General features: G+C 40.3%; 1 protein-coding gene across 2 annotated transcripts in view; it reads right to left on the bottom strand.

Moving 5' to 3' along the window:
- Positions 1-14,366, bottom strand: part of NKAIN2 (sodium/potassium transporting ATPase interacting 2) — a 788,381-nt gene that overhangs the window by 106,956 nt on the left and 667,059 nt on the right. For both annotated transcript variants that reach the window (XM_050949891.1, XM_050949890.1), the window contains exon 4: positions 13,000-13,200. In XM_050949891.1, the coding sequence (XP_050805848.1) occupies positions 13,000-13,200 (201 nt within the window). The remainder of the gene's footprint in view (positions 1-12,999; positions 13,201-14,366) is intronic.

The following is a 14,366-nucleotide window of genomic DNA, read 5'->3' on the forward strand; positions in this document are numbered from 1 at the left end:
TACATGAGCTCATAATGTAGATGTAGCCAAAGAGGGGCCATGTTTCAGTCCCGTAAGTCAGAATACTGATCACTGAAGCATTTGTAGGAATAATAGGACTATATTCTAACTTACTGAAATCTATAATGGGCTCAGGAATGTTATGGATTTTACCTTTCTTGCCTATGTAGGTTACTTTGTCTGCATTGAAGTTTTGGGAAATAGATCAGTGTGTCTTTTAGGAATGTATTATAAAGATTAAGCAGGCAGCTATATTTGTTTTATAAGTTTAAGCTAGGTGGCATAGTTCTCCTGATTTAACTTATAAGAGCATATTACATTGGTCAAAGTAATAGTAAAATTGAAATACAGTCAGTATCAATGGTTGGAACTGGCTTACCAATTACTGCAATTAGTAATTAAATCACACTGAACAACAATCCTCCTTAAGGTTTTACAGAAAGGTTGACGGGAGAGTCCCTTTTCCTTTAATTTGATTAATTTAACTTAAAATTTGCTGAAAGTAACAGCTGTAACTTTGCCTTGATTTTAAGGATGTAAACCCCTTTCAATGATTTCCGAGCAGCTTCCCTTTTGGCTACCTCTCTCCCATTAAGCTTTACTGTTCATAGATTATACTGAGCTTGGGTTTGTCTAATATATTTCCCAACCCACAATGCCTGTAATTTTCCGATAGTCTGGCACAAACACAAAATGATTTCTAAAACTCCAGAATTATAGTATCTTTAGAATGACACTGGTTTAATCAGGGATCCCTCACTATTTCAATAACAGAGTTGAGGGTTTAGTGTCTATTTTGTGGAAAAGTTAGTAATACACAAACACACACACACACAAGAGCATTGGAGTGATTCAAATTGCTTTACGGAAGGATTTTCTATTCAAAGTTTCTAACTCACATGATTGGTCTTAACTTGAATTTAAACTGATATTCACTGGTATCTTCACTGATCATAAGACATGAGCTGTGCTTTCACATACAGTGGGGTTTGATCTTCACTCTCTCTCTTGGTTGCACCTCAGGCTTGGCTTAGTCTGTAGGCATTCTTCACTCCTTCTCTGGGTGGCCAGTCCAGAGAATGGAGCAGGCTATAACTTCAGCTATCTTGCTGGTGCTAGATAGTTCCTTCCCTCCATTTTCTCTGCTTGGTTGGTACCTTTTGTAGACATCAGTGATCTCTCTACTGCACCTCTACTGCACTTTTGTCTATGTAGGGGTACCAGCATGTTGGTTTAGGTCATCAGGTACATTGAAGGTTCCACGCTAGGTTGGACATGTCATAACCCAATTCATTACTAACTGCGAACAGATGTCTCTTGAAAACAGAATGCAAGAAGGTGCCATGTGATAAGGGGTTGTGAGACAAGTTTCTGTTTTACTCCCACATTGAAATGTCTGGATTGTTTAAATATAATTCAGGACTTATTCAAGGTAATGTATTTGCTTATTTTCATACTTTGTCATGACAACTAGTTAATGATGACACTGGGAACATATCCTAAGAAGTGGGATAACGACTAGGACAAGTATATAACATTTTATCCTAATAACTCTTTGCCTACACAAAAAAAGCTGCTTCGAGCATCTCTTTGCAACGCTAACTTTTATTAAACATTTTGGGCAACCAAAGTCACTCAGGATTAAATCCAGATATGGCCTATTTTCCTGACACATTATATATCCTCAGCTTCATCTCTCTACATATCTGAGTATTCAGTTTGCGAATGACATTCTTAATGAGGCACCCCATAACTATTTTGCAGTGTGGACTTCAAGTTCTTTCTCAATGCCACTCATGTTATTAACAACAGAGCAAAGGTACGTGAAATCACTGAGAATCTTAACTGGATGGTCACCCACTAGGGTGCGAGAGCCTGCAGGGTGTTCAAAATTGCCGAACAGAAGAATTTTAATTTGACCCCAACTAATTTTCAGTCTGACTTTTGCTGCTGAGTTTTCTGGATATTGAATAGTGTCTGCAGCCACAAAAGAAAAGCTGGTCCAGCAATTTTAGACTGAAGATCTCATTATCAAATTTTTATTCCCCATGTAGGTGCTTACAGACTGTGATCAAGGTACCACTTAATGCTCTCTTTGTTAAGGTGAATAGACTGAACTCCATGAGTCTCTCACTCTAAGGCATGTTTTTCAGTCCTTCATTCATTCTTGTGGCTCTTCTCTGAATCCTCTCCAATATATCAATGTCATTCTTGAATTGTAATACTAGAACTGGACTGTATAATCTACTAGCAGTCACACCTGCGCTGCATGCAGAGGTAATATAACCTTCCTAACTTCTATTCAAGATTCTTTGTTTATAAATCTGGAGATTGCATTAGCCTTTTTGGCCACAGAATTGCACTGAGAATTTAGGTTAAGCTGATTACCTACCAGGACCTCCATTGTCTTTTTTTAGAGTCACTTTCGAGGATAGGGTCCATGATCCTGTAAATAAGGTTCATATATTTTGTTCCTAGATATATGACTTTACATTTGCCTGTATTCAAATGCATATTGTTTGCTTGCACCCAGCTTACCAAGCAATCCAGATCACTCTGTATCAGTGACTGTCCTCTTCATTATTTACCACTCCCCCAATCTTTGTGTTTTCTCCAAACTTTATCAGTGATGATTTTATGTTTTCTTCCAGGTCATTAATAAAAATATTAAATAACATAGGACCAAGAGACAATCGCTGTGAGATCCCACTAGAAACACATCTGCTCAATCACAATTCTCCATTTACAGTTACATTTGAGACCTGTCAGTTATCCACTTGTTGATTCATTTTACATGTCTTGTTAATTTTGTATCATTCTAGTTTTTTAATCAAAATTTTGCACAGTACCAAGTCAAATGCCTTATAAGAGTTTAAATATATGACATCAACGCTAGTACATTTACAACCAAACCTGCAATCTAATCAAAAAAGTTAGTTTTACAAGATCTATTTTCCATAAAACCATATTGATTGGCATTAATTATATTATCTTTCTTTAAGTCACACATCAGCTGATTCATTGTTTTCTCAGGATTGATGTCAAGCTGACAGCCCGTAATTACTTGGATTATCCCATTTACCCCTTTTAAATATTGCCACAACATTTGCTTCATCATTGTTCCAGGAGTTACTCAAAATCAATATCAATGGGCTAGTGAGCTCCTCAGAAAGCTCTTTTAAACTCTTGGATGCATGTTATCTGGGCCCGCTGATTCAAGAATTCTAACTTTAGTAGCTGCTCTTTAACATCCTCCAGAATTACTATATAAATGGAAGTGTTTCATAATCATGTATGACAGGACTACATCATCTGTTTCCCACCCAAATACAGAAGAGAAATATTTATTGAACACTTGTGCCTTTTCTTTAGGATTATTGATAATTCTACCATTTCCATCTAGTAACAGACCAATACCATTGTTAGGATTCTTTTTGATCCAAATATACTTTAAAAAGTTCTTCTTATGGTCCATAACTCTGCTGGCCAGAGATTGCGCCATGTGTTCTTTTGCTTCTCTTATCCATTTTCTACAATATCTAGCTTCTGATTTATATTTATTACTATCAACTTCCCCTTTCTTTCATTTGTTATATGATTTTTTTATATATTTATTTTTTATAGCTGTTTTTCACTTCCTCTAAACCAGGTTCGTTATTAAATCAGCGTGGCCATCATCCCCTGAGAGTAAATGCCACAATGCACAAAAACAGATTAATAATTCCAGAACATGGCATCAGATTATTCAAATTTCTTATCTGATGTCATCAGCAAGATGTTTTGATTGCTAATCATTGATGAGGGCATGTTGAAAATCCCCTCTTTCTATATTTTAGCAAACTATATGGCCCCCATCAACACTGTATCTGACTGCCTCACAATCTTTAATGCATTCATCCTCTCAACAGCCCTATGAGGTAGGGAAGAGCTATTATCCCCATTTCACATATGGGGAACTGAGGCACATAGAGACTAAGGATATTTCTACACAGCAGCTGGGAAGTATGATTCCTAGCTTGGGCAGACATACAGGCAGTAGCTCTGCTCAGTATACTAAAAATCACAGTATGGCTATGATGGCCACCTGAGTGTGTAGCCAGAGGGTTAAGCAAGATTGTATTCAGGTGACTGGCACAAGCCACCAGAGTCATACAGCTATTTTAAGCATACTCTGAATGGTAGGTATTTACTGTAAGCAACCTGGATTAGTAAGTATTGATTATAGTTTTCTAAACAATGAAATAATTTTTAATTATGGTCTAATGGTAGTTCTTGTAATGCATATTTTCTTGTATTAATACAGGAAGGAATAAAAAATTTGCAAACAATATAGGACATATAATATACTATTAACAAGATTATTATGGTATTGTTCAATATTTTACATACACTAATTTTCTTATGGTTTTATTTATTTGATCGTTAAGTTACCAGCAATAATGTATTTACAGTATATGAAGAAATGCCTACTCACTTGTTCTACTGGAGTAATATTACTGAATCATATTTAGTGGTACATGTTACACAGTTCATCTTTTCCAGGGCACCTGTACAAGTAAAAACCAAATTGCCTAAGGTGATGCCTTCGCATTAATCATATTCCCATCACTCAGGCACCTAGTTCCACTAAAATCAATAGACTTGTGAGTGTGAAAGTGCAGAAGTAAAAGACAAGCATAATAAATAGTCCAAATCCTGTGTTGGCATATGGATATGTAATTCTTTCACATTAATTTGCATGACTGATCTTTATTTTGCATATTTTCAAAGTTTTGATCTACACATGGATTTTAATTGTGTACTTTTGACAGAACAGCCATTTGGGAATGAAGGCAGGTAATGGCTAATCAGACAGTAAAATATAGACTGATAGAAGTTGTATATAGTGAGTCTGGACTCCACTGCTATGTGAAATGTAATTAGTGTTATTATTTGTGTTACTTAAAGGTCCCCCTGTGTTAGATGCTGTACAAACACAGAGATTGTCAGAGATGCTCCCCGCTCTGAAAAACTTCCAGTCTACTTACAAAACAGATAAAGAGATACACAGAAAATATTTTCCTTCCTTTACAGATGGGGAACTGAGGCACACAGAGATGAAGTGCCTTACCCAAGGACATGCAAAAAGTCTGCTTTAGCAAATCTTGAGGCAGAATCTCCATCCAGTGCCTTAACTACAAAAACATCCTTCCTCTTTAAACAATGAGGGCCAAATTCAGATGTGCTTTAAGGCTCTGGTTTAGCAAAACAATTATGCACATGCTTAATGTTAAGCACATGACTGAATTCTATTAACCTCAGTGGGACTTAAGCACGTGCTTACCTGCTTTGCTGGATCAGGGCCTAAATGCATGCAATTCCCAATGAAGTCAAAAGTGGGAGTGCTAGCCTTCTCTATATCTGAATTTGCCCCAGTTTCTGGACAAGTTATATTTAATGCAAGAGATCTGATATTTGTATGTAGGTTTGCAGGTATAACGGATACCGTTTGACTGAGGTCAGAGGCAAGCAGCTGGCTGATTAGCCTCACTCATTGGGAAAAGACTTGCAATTTAACTGGCTGATCTTCATAAAAGGAGGAGCAGGAAAAGGAGAGGAGGAGCTGCAATACTTGCCAGAGGCTGAAGCGATTGCTGGGAGGAACTGCTTCCGGAAACAAAAAATGGACAGAAGGGAGACTGTGGGAAGTCCTATTATCTAAAGGCTCTGAGGTAAGAGCCACAAATTTTGGGTTGGGTGGGTGGGTAGTTGAGTGACAGACTTGGGGAAGTTTTGCTCTTGTTTGTTCAGGAGACTTGAAATAAACAAAGAAACCACAACAATTGACCCTGCTGGAAACTACCTTTCCTGAACTAGGTAAGAAGGTTCAAGGCAGAATTCCCGCCGGGAGGGTGCTGGCTCAGCTAGAGCAAGCTGGAGGCCAGCCGGAAGAGGGCACTATCCAACAGGGCCCAGACTGTCACAGCAGGTGAAATACTCACACATCTTTAAACTTATATTTCAAATTCTGATTGGACTTTATTGTTCCACATGTTTCTTGGAGATAGTCAGAAACTCATGCTTTGCAGTCACTGACTTTATAGGAAAGAGAGGAGATAGTTCAGCTAATGAATAATGCTGTATATATAACCTTTGATCTCCTCTTAAAATAAGTAAATTAGATGGTGATATTGGTTCAATTAGAGTGGACAGCTGTCCACAACCTAAGAATCACCATCCATGTGGTCACTCTTGTTCGTATTAGCAGAGAGGCACAAGACTCAAATGGAATGAAGGCTGAATTCGTTTCAGAATGTGAACCTCCAGGTCAGGATTCGATCTATGACAAAGTCAATCCTGGCAGATCTGAGAGACTGGAGGAGGGCAGACGTATCAACCCTAGAATGGTGAAGGCCGTTCACTATGAGCTGAAAAAACGGTTACCTCAGGTTAACTGGAAACACCTGAGGCCATTTAAATGCTGACAGTGACCTTTAAAAAAACCCCTCTCCTGGTGAGAGTGAGAAAGAGAGTGAAGCTCTCAGGGGTAGTGGCAGCAGGAAGGAAAGGCTTCTCCGGGTGGAAGTCTGTCTTCCTTCGCTATAGGGAAAGAAACTAAGTTAACACCTGCTTGGTGAAGTACTGGCAACTAGACGCCAGCATAGCAAGGTAACGCTCGAGAGAGGGTCAGGGGAAAGTATTTCTGTTTTCATTGTGTGTGTGGGTTTGGGTTTTTTGTTTGTTTGTTTTGCTTAAGAGAACTTCTTGGACCCACCCTGGGGCCCACCATATAAGTAAGAAAAAATAAAACCAGAGATAAGAGAAAAACCCTCCAGAGTCAGACTGATTTACTCCAGGCCCCCCACTGCCTGAGGGAGAAGTGCTGAGGTGAAGAAAAAACCTTGCCACAGGTTATGCTGTTGCCCAAAGTGGGAAAGTAAGCACAGCCAGTGCCCATGCAGTGGGTGAAACCCTCGCTCCATTGAAGTAAATGGCATAACTCCCATTGAAGTCAATGGGGCTAAAGATCTCACCCAGTATATCGTCTGTGGATAATATCCACAGCAGTGATCTAATCCACAGACCAGTAGTAAACCAGACATCCTCACACTGTATTTGCACCAATGACCTCATCCTTTACCTGGGACAACCATCTCCAGAGATTAGTTTGTAATTTAATTATATTCATCCCCGATAACTCAGGAGGTCTGAACATGAAATGATGACTCTGATATACAGGGCCAAAATCAATAGCCATTAAGTGAACGAGGACATTTTATTTAAAGTATGGAGCACGCTGAGTGACTAAGCTACTCCATCACCACAGTAGCTCAGTCTGGTCATACAGAGGAGCCAGAGAAAGACTGAATTATTTATCATCCCACTACATGTTTGCTGACCATGAAACCAACACAGATGAATAGACAAATAGGAACCAAACCAAAGAGTTGCTAAGGATCATTTGGTAAGTGGGAGGCGGCTGAAAGCTCTACAAGCAGAACTCTCCAAGAAGTTGCTCATAATTGCAGAAGCAGACAGATAATGGAGTTGAGGAAGAACAAAAGAAAGAGACAAATAATGCAAAAATCTCTACCAAATAGAGTACTTGCATTTCAGAGAAAGTCAATGGAACCATGTAAAAAGTAAATATTTCACATGTAGATGGTATTTTGAAAATATCAGGTTGAATCTTTCCGTATTTTACTCTGTTTTTACTTAGTGTTCTACTTAGTAGTTGGGCCAGATTCTCAAGTGGTGTAAATTGGCATAACTTCTTGTGATGGGGTGGATAAACCATATACTGGAGAGTTAAGGATGGAGGAAAACACCGGGGCAGCCTCGCCCCAACAGCACTCACTGCTACAGAGGCATTAGGCCAAGAAGGCACTCCTAGGTGGAGGTTGGCTGCACAGAGTCGAGGCTCCCTACCTTACTGAAATCCATGGATCAGGTAGCCAGGAACAACCATCACCATGACATACCCAAGGCAAGGGGCAGAGCAGTCTGAAGAGGCCCAGGGGAGAACATTAGCTGGATCTCAGGTAGTGGACTCCTGCATTACAGTGCTTCAGAGGGCCTATGGGTCAGAACCCAGTGGAGTGGGAAGGTCTGGGTTCCCTAGCCCCATAACCACTAGATGGGCCTGCCACCATGGACCACAACTGCCAGGCGCAAAGGCTCGCCCCCTCTCACACTTGTAAGTAGAGTTTGTCTGAGTAAGTAGTGAGTAAAAGCTGAGTAACATACCAAAATACCTCACTGATAGCAGTAAGTGGACACTCTACTTCAATAAAAACTCTATTGCTTTGTGAGACATAATGAAGCTAAGGTTCCAAGTTAGCAGTTTCAACGGCAGTATTAACTGGGAACGTGTGGAATGGTTTTGTAGAAATTTCTCCCTCACATATTTTCCCAAAGTTCAGGGCTTCATACTAAATAGAACAAATCATATCCTTAGCAGTTCTGCTCTGCTAAGTACAGCTGCATACTGCAGGTGGTGCCTGAAAAATGTTTATTTTGCAGTGCTGCAGGACTAAAAATGAAATAGATTCCTTTCTTTCTTTTCACACGACTGGGTGTGGGGTTGGGAGTGGGAGTGAGAGTGTTGGGGAGGTGGAGAAGTGAGATGATGAACAGCACAGAAAGAAAGTGATAAAATTTAGGCCAAGCTTGGCTTGAAAAGAACCAAACCAGAAACACAGCTGACAATTGAGGCTTAGCTCCTGATTTCTTTTATTTTCAATGAAGCACTGAAGAAAAGCTGACAAGCACAATAGGTGTGGCATTGGAACCTTTGAGACTGCATAGTTTCAGAGAGGCAAGCCAAGCATAGCAAGTTCACGAGACCTCCACAATATCCAGGTGAAATCACAAGTGCTCCTTTCAAGAGCAACATCTGTCAACATAAAATCAATCAACAGCTGAGCAAAAAAAGTAATAAAAAAATCAACATGGCTATCAGGCAACTACAAATGGGCACAAAGTGACTATCTTAAGCATTTCTAACACCATGGTAGATAAGCACCCAATACAAAAATGAGGATAACCCTTGTTCTATGAAGGAAGATCCTTGCATTTGGTACCTATCTGACAACTGTTCCTAATTTGGAGGTTTTCACAAGGCAACTTTCTTTCAGTAGCTCAGAATATTGCAAACAACATTAATCAGAATAGTTCTGTTGCTTCTTCAAAGTTACCAGCTGTATGTTAGGAAATAGGCCTTGATGTTTATTTGTACTGAATGAAATCCTATCCTCTGTGGAAGATCTGCCCAGCACAAGATCTGGGCATCACTTAAGTCCCCCAGTGCTATTCTTAAGACCTAGTTTGAAGGTATGTGGGATATAAGTAGTGCCCAGGCCTGGGGCTCGTCCTCTGCACAGGGTTGAATCTCTTGACTTTTAAGAGTGTAGGTCAGACTCTTTAATGTTCTCAAGGTATTTTAGGTCTGAAAAGGAAAAAATTATCTATAAACAACACTCTTCAGAATGTATAATTACAGATGACTCACATAATATTTGTAATAGCACATATAAATCTGGCACTATTTGGCTAGAGGCCACCAAAACACTTTGTCCAGCACAGTTTAGGAAGTTCTCAGGAGAGATCTCTTCCCCTGGGAACCTTAAGTGCTATGGAGTTCTTCTAGTGCATCAGCAGAGCTTCCTTTTGTGAAAATACAACAGTTCCCTCTAAACCCCTCTATTTAATGTGTAAAAGGATGGGGCCAAGAGCTCTCACTTCCGCCTATGCATAATGTATCTTAAGTACTCTTTTCATCAAGTCATACACATATGAACTGCACAACTTTCTTTAGCTGCACACTTTGCAAGCCTAACATAAGAACATAAAAACGGCCATACTGGGTCAGACCAAAGGTCCATCTAGCCCAGTATCTGTCTACCGACAGTGGCCAATGCCAGGTGCCCCAGAGGGAGTGGACCTAACAGGCAATGATCAAGTGATCTCTCTCCTGTCATCCATTTCCATCCTCTGACAAACAGAGGCTCGGGACACCATTCCTTACTCATCCTAGCTAATAGCCATTTATGGACTTAACCACCATGAATTTATCCAGTTCTCTTTTAAACGCTGTTATAGTCCTAGCCTTCACAACCTCCTCAGGCAAGGAGTTCCACAGGTTAACTATGCACTGCGTGAAGAAGAACTTCCTTTTATTTGTTTTAAACCTGCTGCCTATTAATTTCATTTGGTGACCCCTAGTTCTTGTATTATGGGAATAAGTAAATAACTTTTCCTTATCCACTTTCTCCACATCACTCATGATTTTATATACCTCTACCATATCCCCCCCAGTCTCCTCTTTTCCAAGCTGAAGAGGCCTAGCCTCTTTAATCTTTCCTCATATGGGACCCTCTCCAGACCCCTAATCATTTTAGTTGCCCTTTTCTGAAACTTTTCGAGTGCCAGTATATCTTTTTTGAGGTGAGGAGACCACATCTGTACACAGTATTCGAGATGTGGGCATATCATGGATTTATATCAGGGCAATAATATATTCTCAGTCTTATTCTCTATCCCTTTTAATGATTCCTAACATCCTGTTTGCTTTTTTGACCACCTCTGCACACTGTGTGGACATCTTCAGAGAACTATCCACAATGACTCCAAGATCTTTTTCCTGACTTCTTGTAGCTAACTTAGCCCCCATCATATTGTATGTATAGTTGGGGTTATTTTTTCCGATGTGCATTACTCTGGAAAAAATAAGCCTAGTAAAAAATCATAGAAAATGCACTGAATATGTTATGTATCAGCAGGGTAGCCGTGTTAGTCTGGATCTGTAAAAAACGACAAAGAGTCCTGTGGCACCTTATAGACTAACAGAAGTATTGGAGCATAAGCTTTCATGGGTGACATCTGTCAAAGTGGGTATTATGTCACTTTCAAAGAATCATAAAAGTCAGCTCCAATCAGAAGTGAAAGTAAGCCGGTACGGTCCAGTATGCCGTGCCGGACTGGACCGGCTTCTCCAGCGGTGATTTAAAGGGCCCAGGGCTCCGGCCCCTGTGGTGAGCCCCAGGCCTTTTAAAGCACCGCCCAAGCCCCACTGCCGGAGCTCTGGCGGCACTTTAAAGGGCCCAGGGCTCCCCGCAGTGGCTGGAGCCTCCCCGGGGCTCCTGCAGACAGACTCAGGCGGGAATTTAAAGGGCCCAATGCTCCTGCAACTGCAGGAAGCCCTGGGCCCTTTAAATCACTGTCCGAGCCATGGTGCCGCTGCTCCGGGGTGATTTAAAGGCCCTGGGTCTCCCAGACACAGCCGGACCCCAGGGCCTTTAAATCACGAAAGGCCCCACCTCTTCCGGTTGAGGCCATGCCCCTGCTCAGGACTCTGGCATACCAGTAAATCCTTTAAGTTACTTTCCCCCCTGGCTCCAATCAGAATTATTTCCTTACTCCTTTTTGAGACATTTATCTGCCAGAAACCCCTTCAAGAGCAACCAGTGATGCTACTGTCCCTGAAAAGCTAAGATCAACATTAACCTGATACTGGCCAGGAACACAGGGGAAAAAAAAAAAAAACAAATTTAAACAAGTAAACAATTTATAGGTTGTAATTTATGATTTTACAGTTAAAGTCCAAAATCCACTTAAGTGCCCATAAAAGAGCATTGGAAGGAAAGATTAACTTCTTTCCAGTAACCAGGGATAAATCTCGGCAGAGACTTAGAGATTAGTTTGTTGAAAAGAGAAGAAAACTCTGCTTGTCTAACTTTGTGTTGTGTTCACCCAGTGGTTCTATTACTGAAACCGTATTTACATGCAGAACAGTGGTTATTATTTATAAGAAAACATTTAAACTATGTATTATGCAACCCAATATGATGGTTTGGAAAACTGATCCCAATTTTTGCTTTGTGAATGGCTACCTATAATAACTACAGCTCTGGTAACTAAAGCAGTAATAAAAGGCCTAACCATGGCTAAAGCATGCTGGGATTTCAACACATTGTCATTCTGTACTTTTTCTGTGGCATGAAAAGGGAGGCCTTATCTAGAAATACAGCTGTGTTCAGACATTGCCACCCCTAAAAGATCTGACATACAACACACCATGTTTTTCTGAATGGGAACAGAACCTACATTGAACTATATTTTTTCTTGTTCTTTTGCTCATCACTCATTATCAACAAAATTGAGTTGAGATGAGCCTGAGCTACAGACGCTGGGCCTGAACACTATCCTGTGATTATATATTTATGCAAATACACCTGTCTTCATTATTACTTTGTCCTCTCCACCTCAAGCCTATTTGTCTGTTAATCCACAAGTTGCATCTTGTCATAATTTAAGACTGTGACCTTGCTTGAGCAAGTACTGTCTTTGTTTTACCCATTTGTAAATGTTAAACTCAATGGGGACTCAATCATAGTCTCTAAACACTGCTGCAATAGAAACAAACTATTATTGTAGGAAGAGCTAGCATCATCATCATCTATAGTTAAAGTTGTTGAACACTTTACATTATAAGCCAATTTTCAGTTGCTTATAACTTTGTCACACTTTAAAGATGAAGACCTGGTCCCAGTGAATATCAGCATTGGAAAAGGCCCCAGAAAGTCATTTAGTCCCACCTCCTGCTCAAAGCAGGACAAATCCCCAGGCAGTTTTTTTTACCCCAGTTCCCTAAATGGTCCCCTCAAGAACTAAACTCACAACCCTGGGCTTAGCAGGTCAATGATCAAACAGCCGAGCTATTCATGGGAATTTTGCCTATTAATGTCAATAGAGTGAGAATTTCACAGCCTTTATGTCTTGGCAGAAATTTTCCATGCTTGCTCTCTACTTCAAGCTTATTTTTCACCCAAAAATTTCAGCAAGAACAGCCATTTTGGAGGATGAGTTTACAAAAATATAGGTAGCAAAAAATAATTTTTTTTCTGAGTGTTAGATGGACCATAAGAAGTCCCAGTTTTGGACTGGCGAGGCAGGTCAGCCTTCTCTATAAGATAAATTCTAGAAAAAGTGCTGGAAGAGAGGTTGATTGTGAACACTTACTGCAAGGAAGATCTGAAGGGAGCTGTGAGCCACTTCTATATACTGGTATTCAAGCAAACACCCTGAGACAGTGATGTAACGATGATCCTCCGGTGCCCATTCTGGGGCTGGAGTCACAGATGTCACTGTACAGCCTGGGCCATTCTCCATCCACCAAGAACGGTGCATTGAGATATTAAAGGTCAGAATAAGATCCGTTTCCTGAAAAAGAAAAAGGAAAGGCTATAATTCTGGAAGGGTACTTTGACGGGTCTTGGGGTACCCATGATTTTGAGTCGCCTTATTACTTTCCTGGCCCAGCAAGAAGCAGATTTGCTTGCACTTAACTGGGTGTCAGCTCTGTTAGACACCCAATAAGTCTTCTCTGGGCTATGCTAGTCCTTGCATTGCCTTGCAGGTGAACAATAGGTGTACCCTAGTCCCTGAGGGGGTATTCCCCTGTAAGCATTCCCCTGTAGCATCCAGCCCTTACTTCACTGAACACTCACAGAAATATCAGTTCTGTTGTCCCCAAGGGGACAGTATAACACCAGCTTATTTGGTTCAGCTCAGACTCAGCACTTAATACTGCAGCACTGAGATATATTTCTAGTAAAAGCAATCATAAGTTTATTATCAGAGATCAAAATTTCAGAGGTAATGAGTAAGGATAAAACAAACAAAAAGCTACATATAAAACTAAAGTATAATAAGCTTAGTCTTTAGAAAGTGTAACATGTTAATGTTCTAGGTAAAGATGATTATTGCACTCCAAATGTCTTCTGCAGTGTTTCAACCAGGGCTGGTTGTGATCCTGTTTTCATGAATGTAATGGTATTGCCAGATTAGTTCCTAGGTGCAGAACAAGGGAGTGCCCTCTCTACCTCCCACATATGCCCCCCCGCCCCAATTCAGTCTTTGCACACAGCCAACTAAACCCCATAGCTTGTTTTTCCCTGTGTGCTCCTTTCCAGTTGAATCTCTATGCAACAGGGGCTTCCACTATGTTGGCTTACAATGCTTAATTTATATTTTGATAGAGAAAGAAACAGCTTACCTACTGTATGGAAGAAACCTGTTTTTATCTTCGGCTGGTGACAAACTTAAAAACATATTTTCAGTACATACACACGACTCCTTAAACATCATTCATATGTACACTTTGCAGCTATTATTAGACTCAGTGTGACATAAGTGTCTATTAGAGACCTCACATGACTATCTGGTGAAGCAGAATGTACGTGCCAGGATCAGGATATTTTTGTAACCTCCTTTGCAGCTGGCACTGAGGTGTTCCTGGGTATGTCAGTGCTAATATCACCCCAATTGCTTCATCTAGACATCTCACAGTAGGCATAAAGAAGGCAAGAGCAGTAAAAGAACTTCAT

Source organism: Gopherus flavomarginatus, chromosome 4 (genome assembly GCF_025201925.1).
Source record: "Gopherus flavomarginatus isolate rGopFla2 chromosome 4, rGopFla2.mat.asm, whole genome shotgun sequence".
NCBI classification, from domain to species: Eukaryota; Metazoa; Chordata; order Testudines; family Testudinidae; genus Gopherus; species Gopherus flavomarginatus.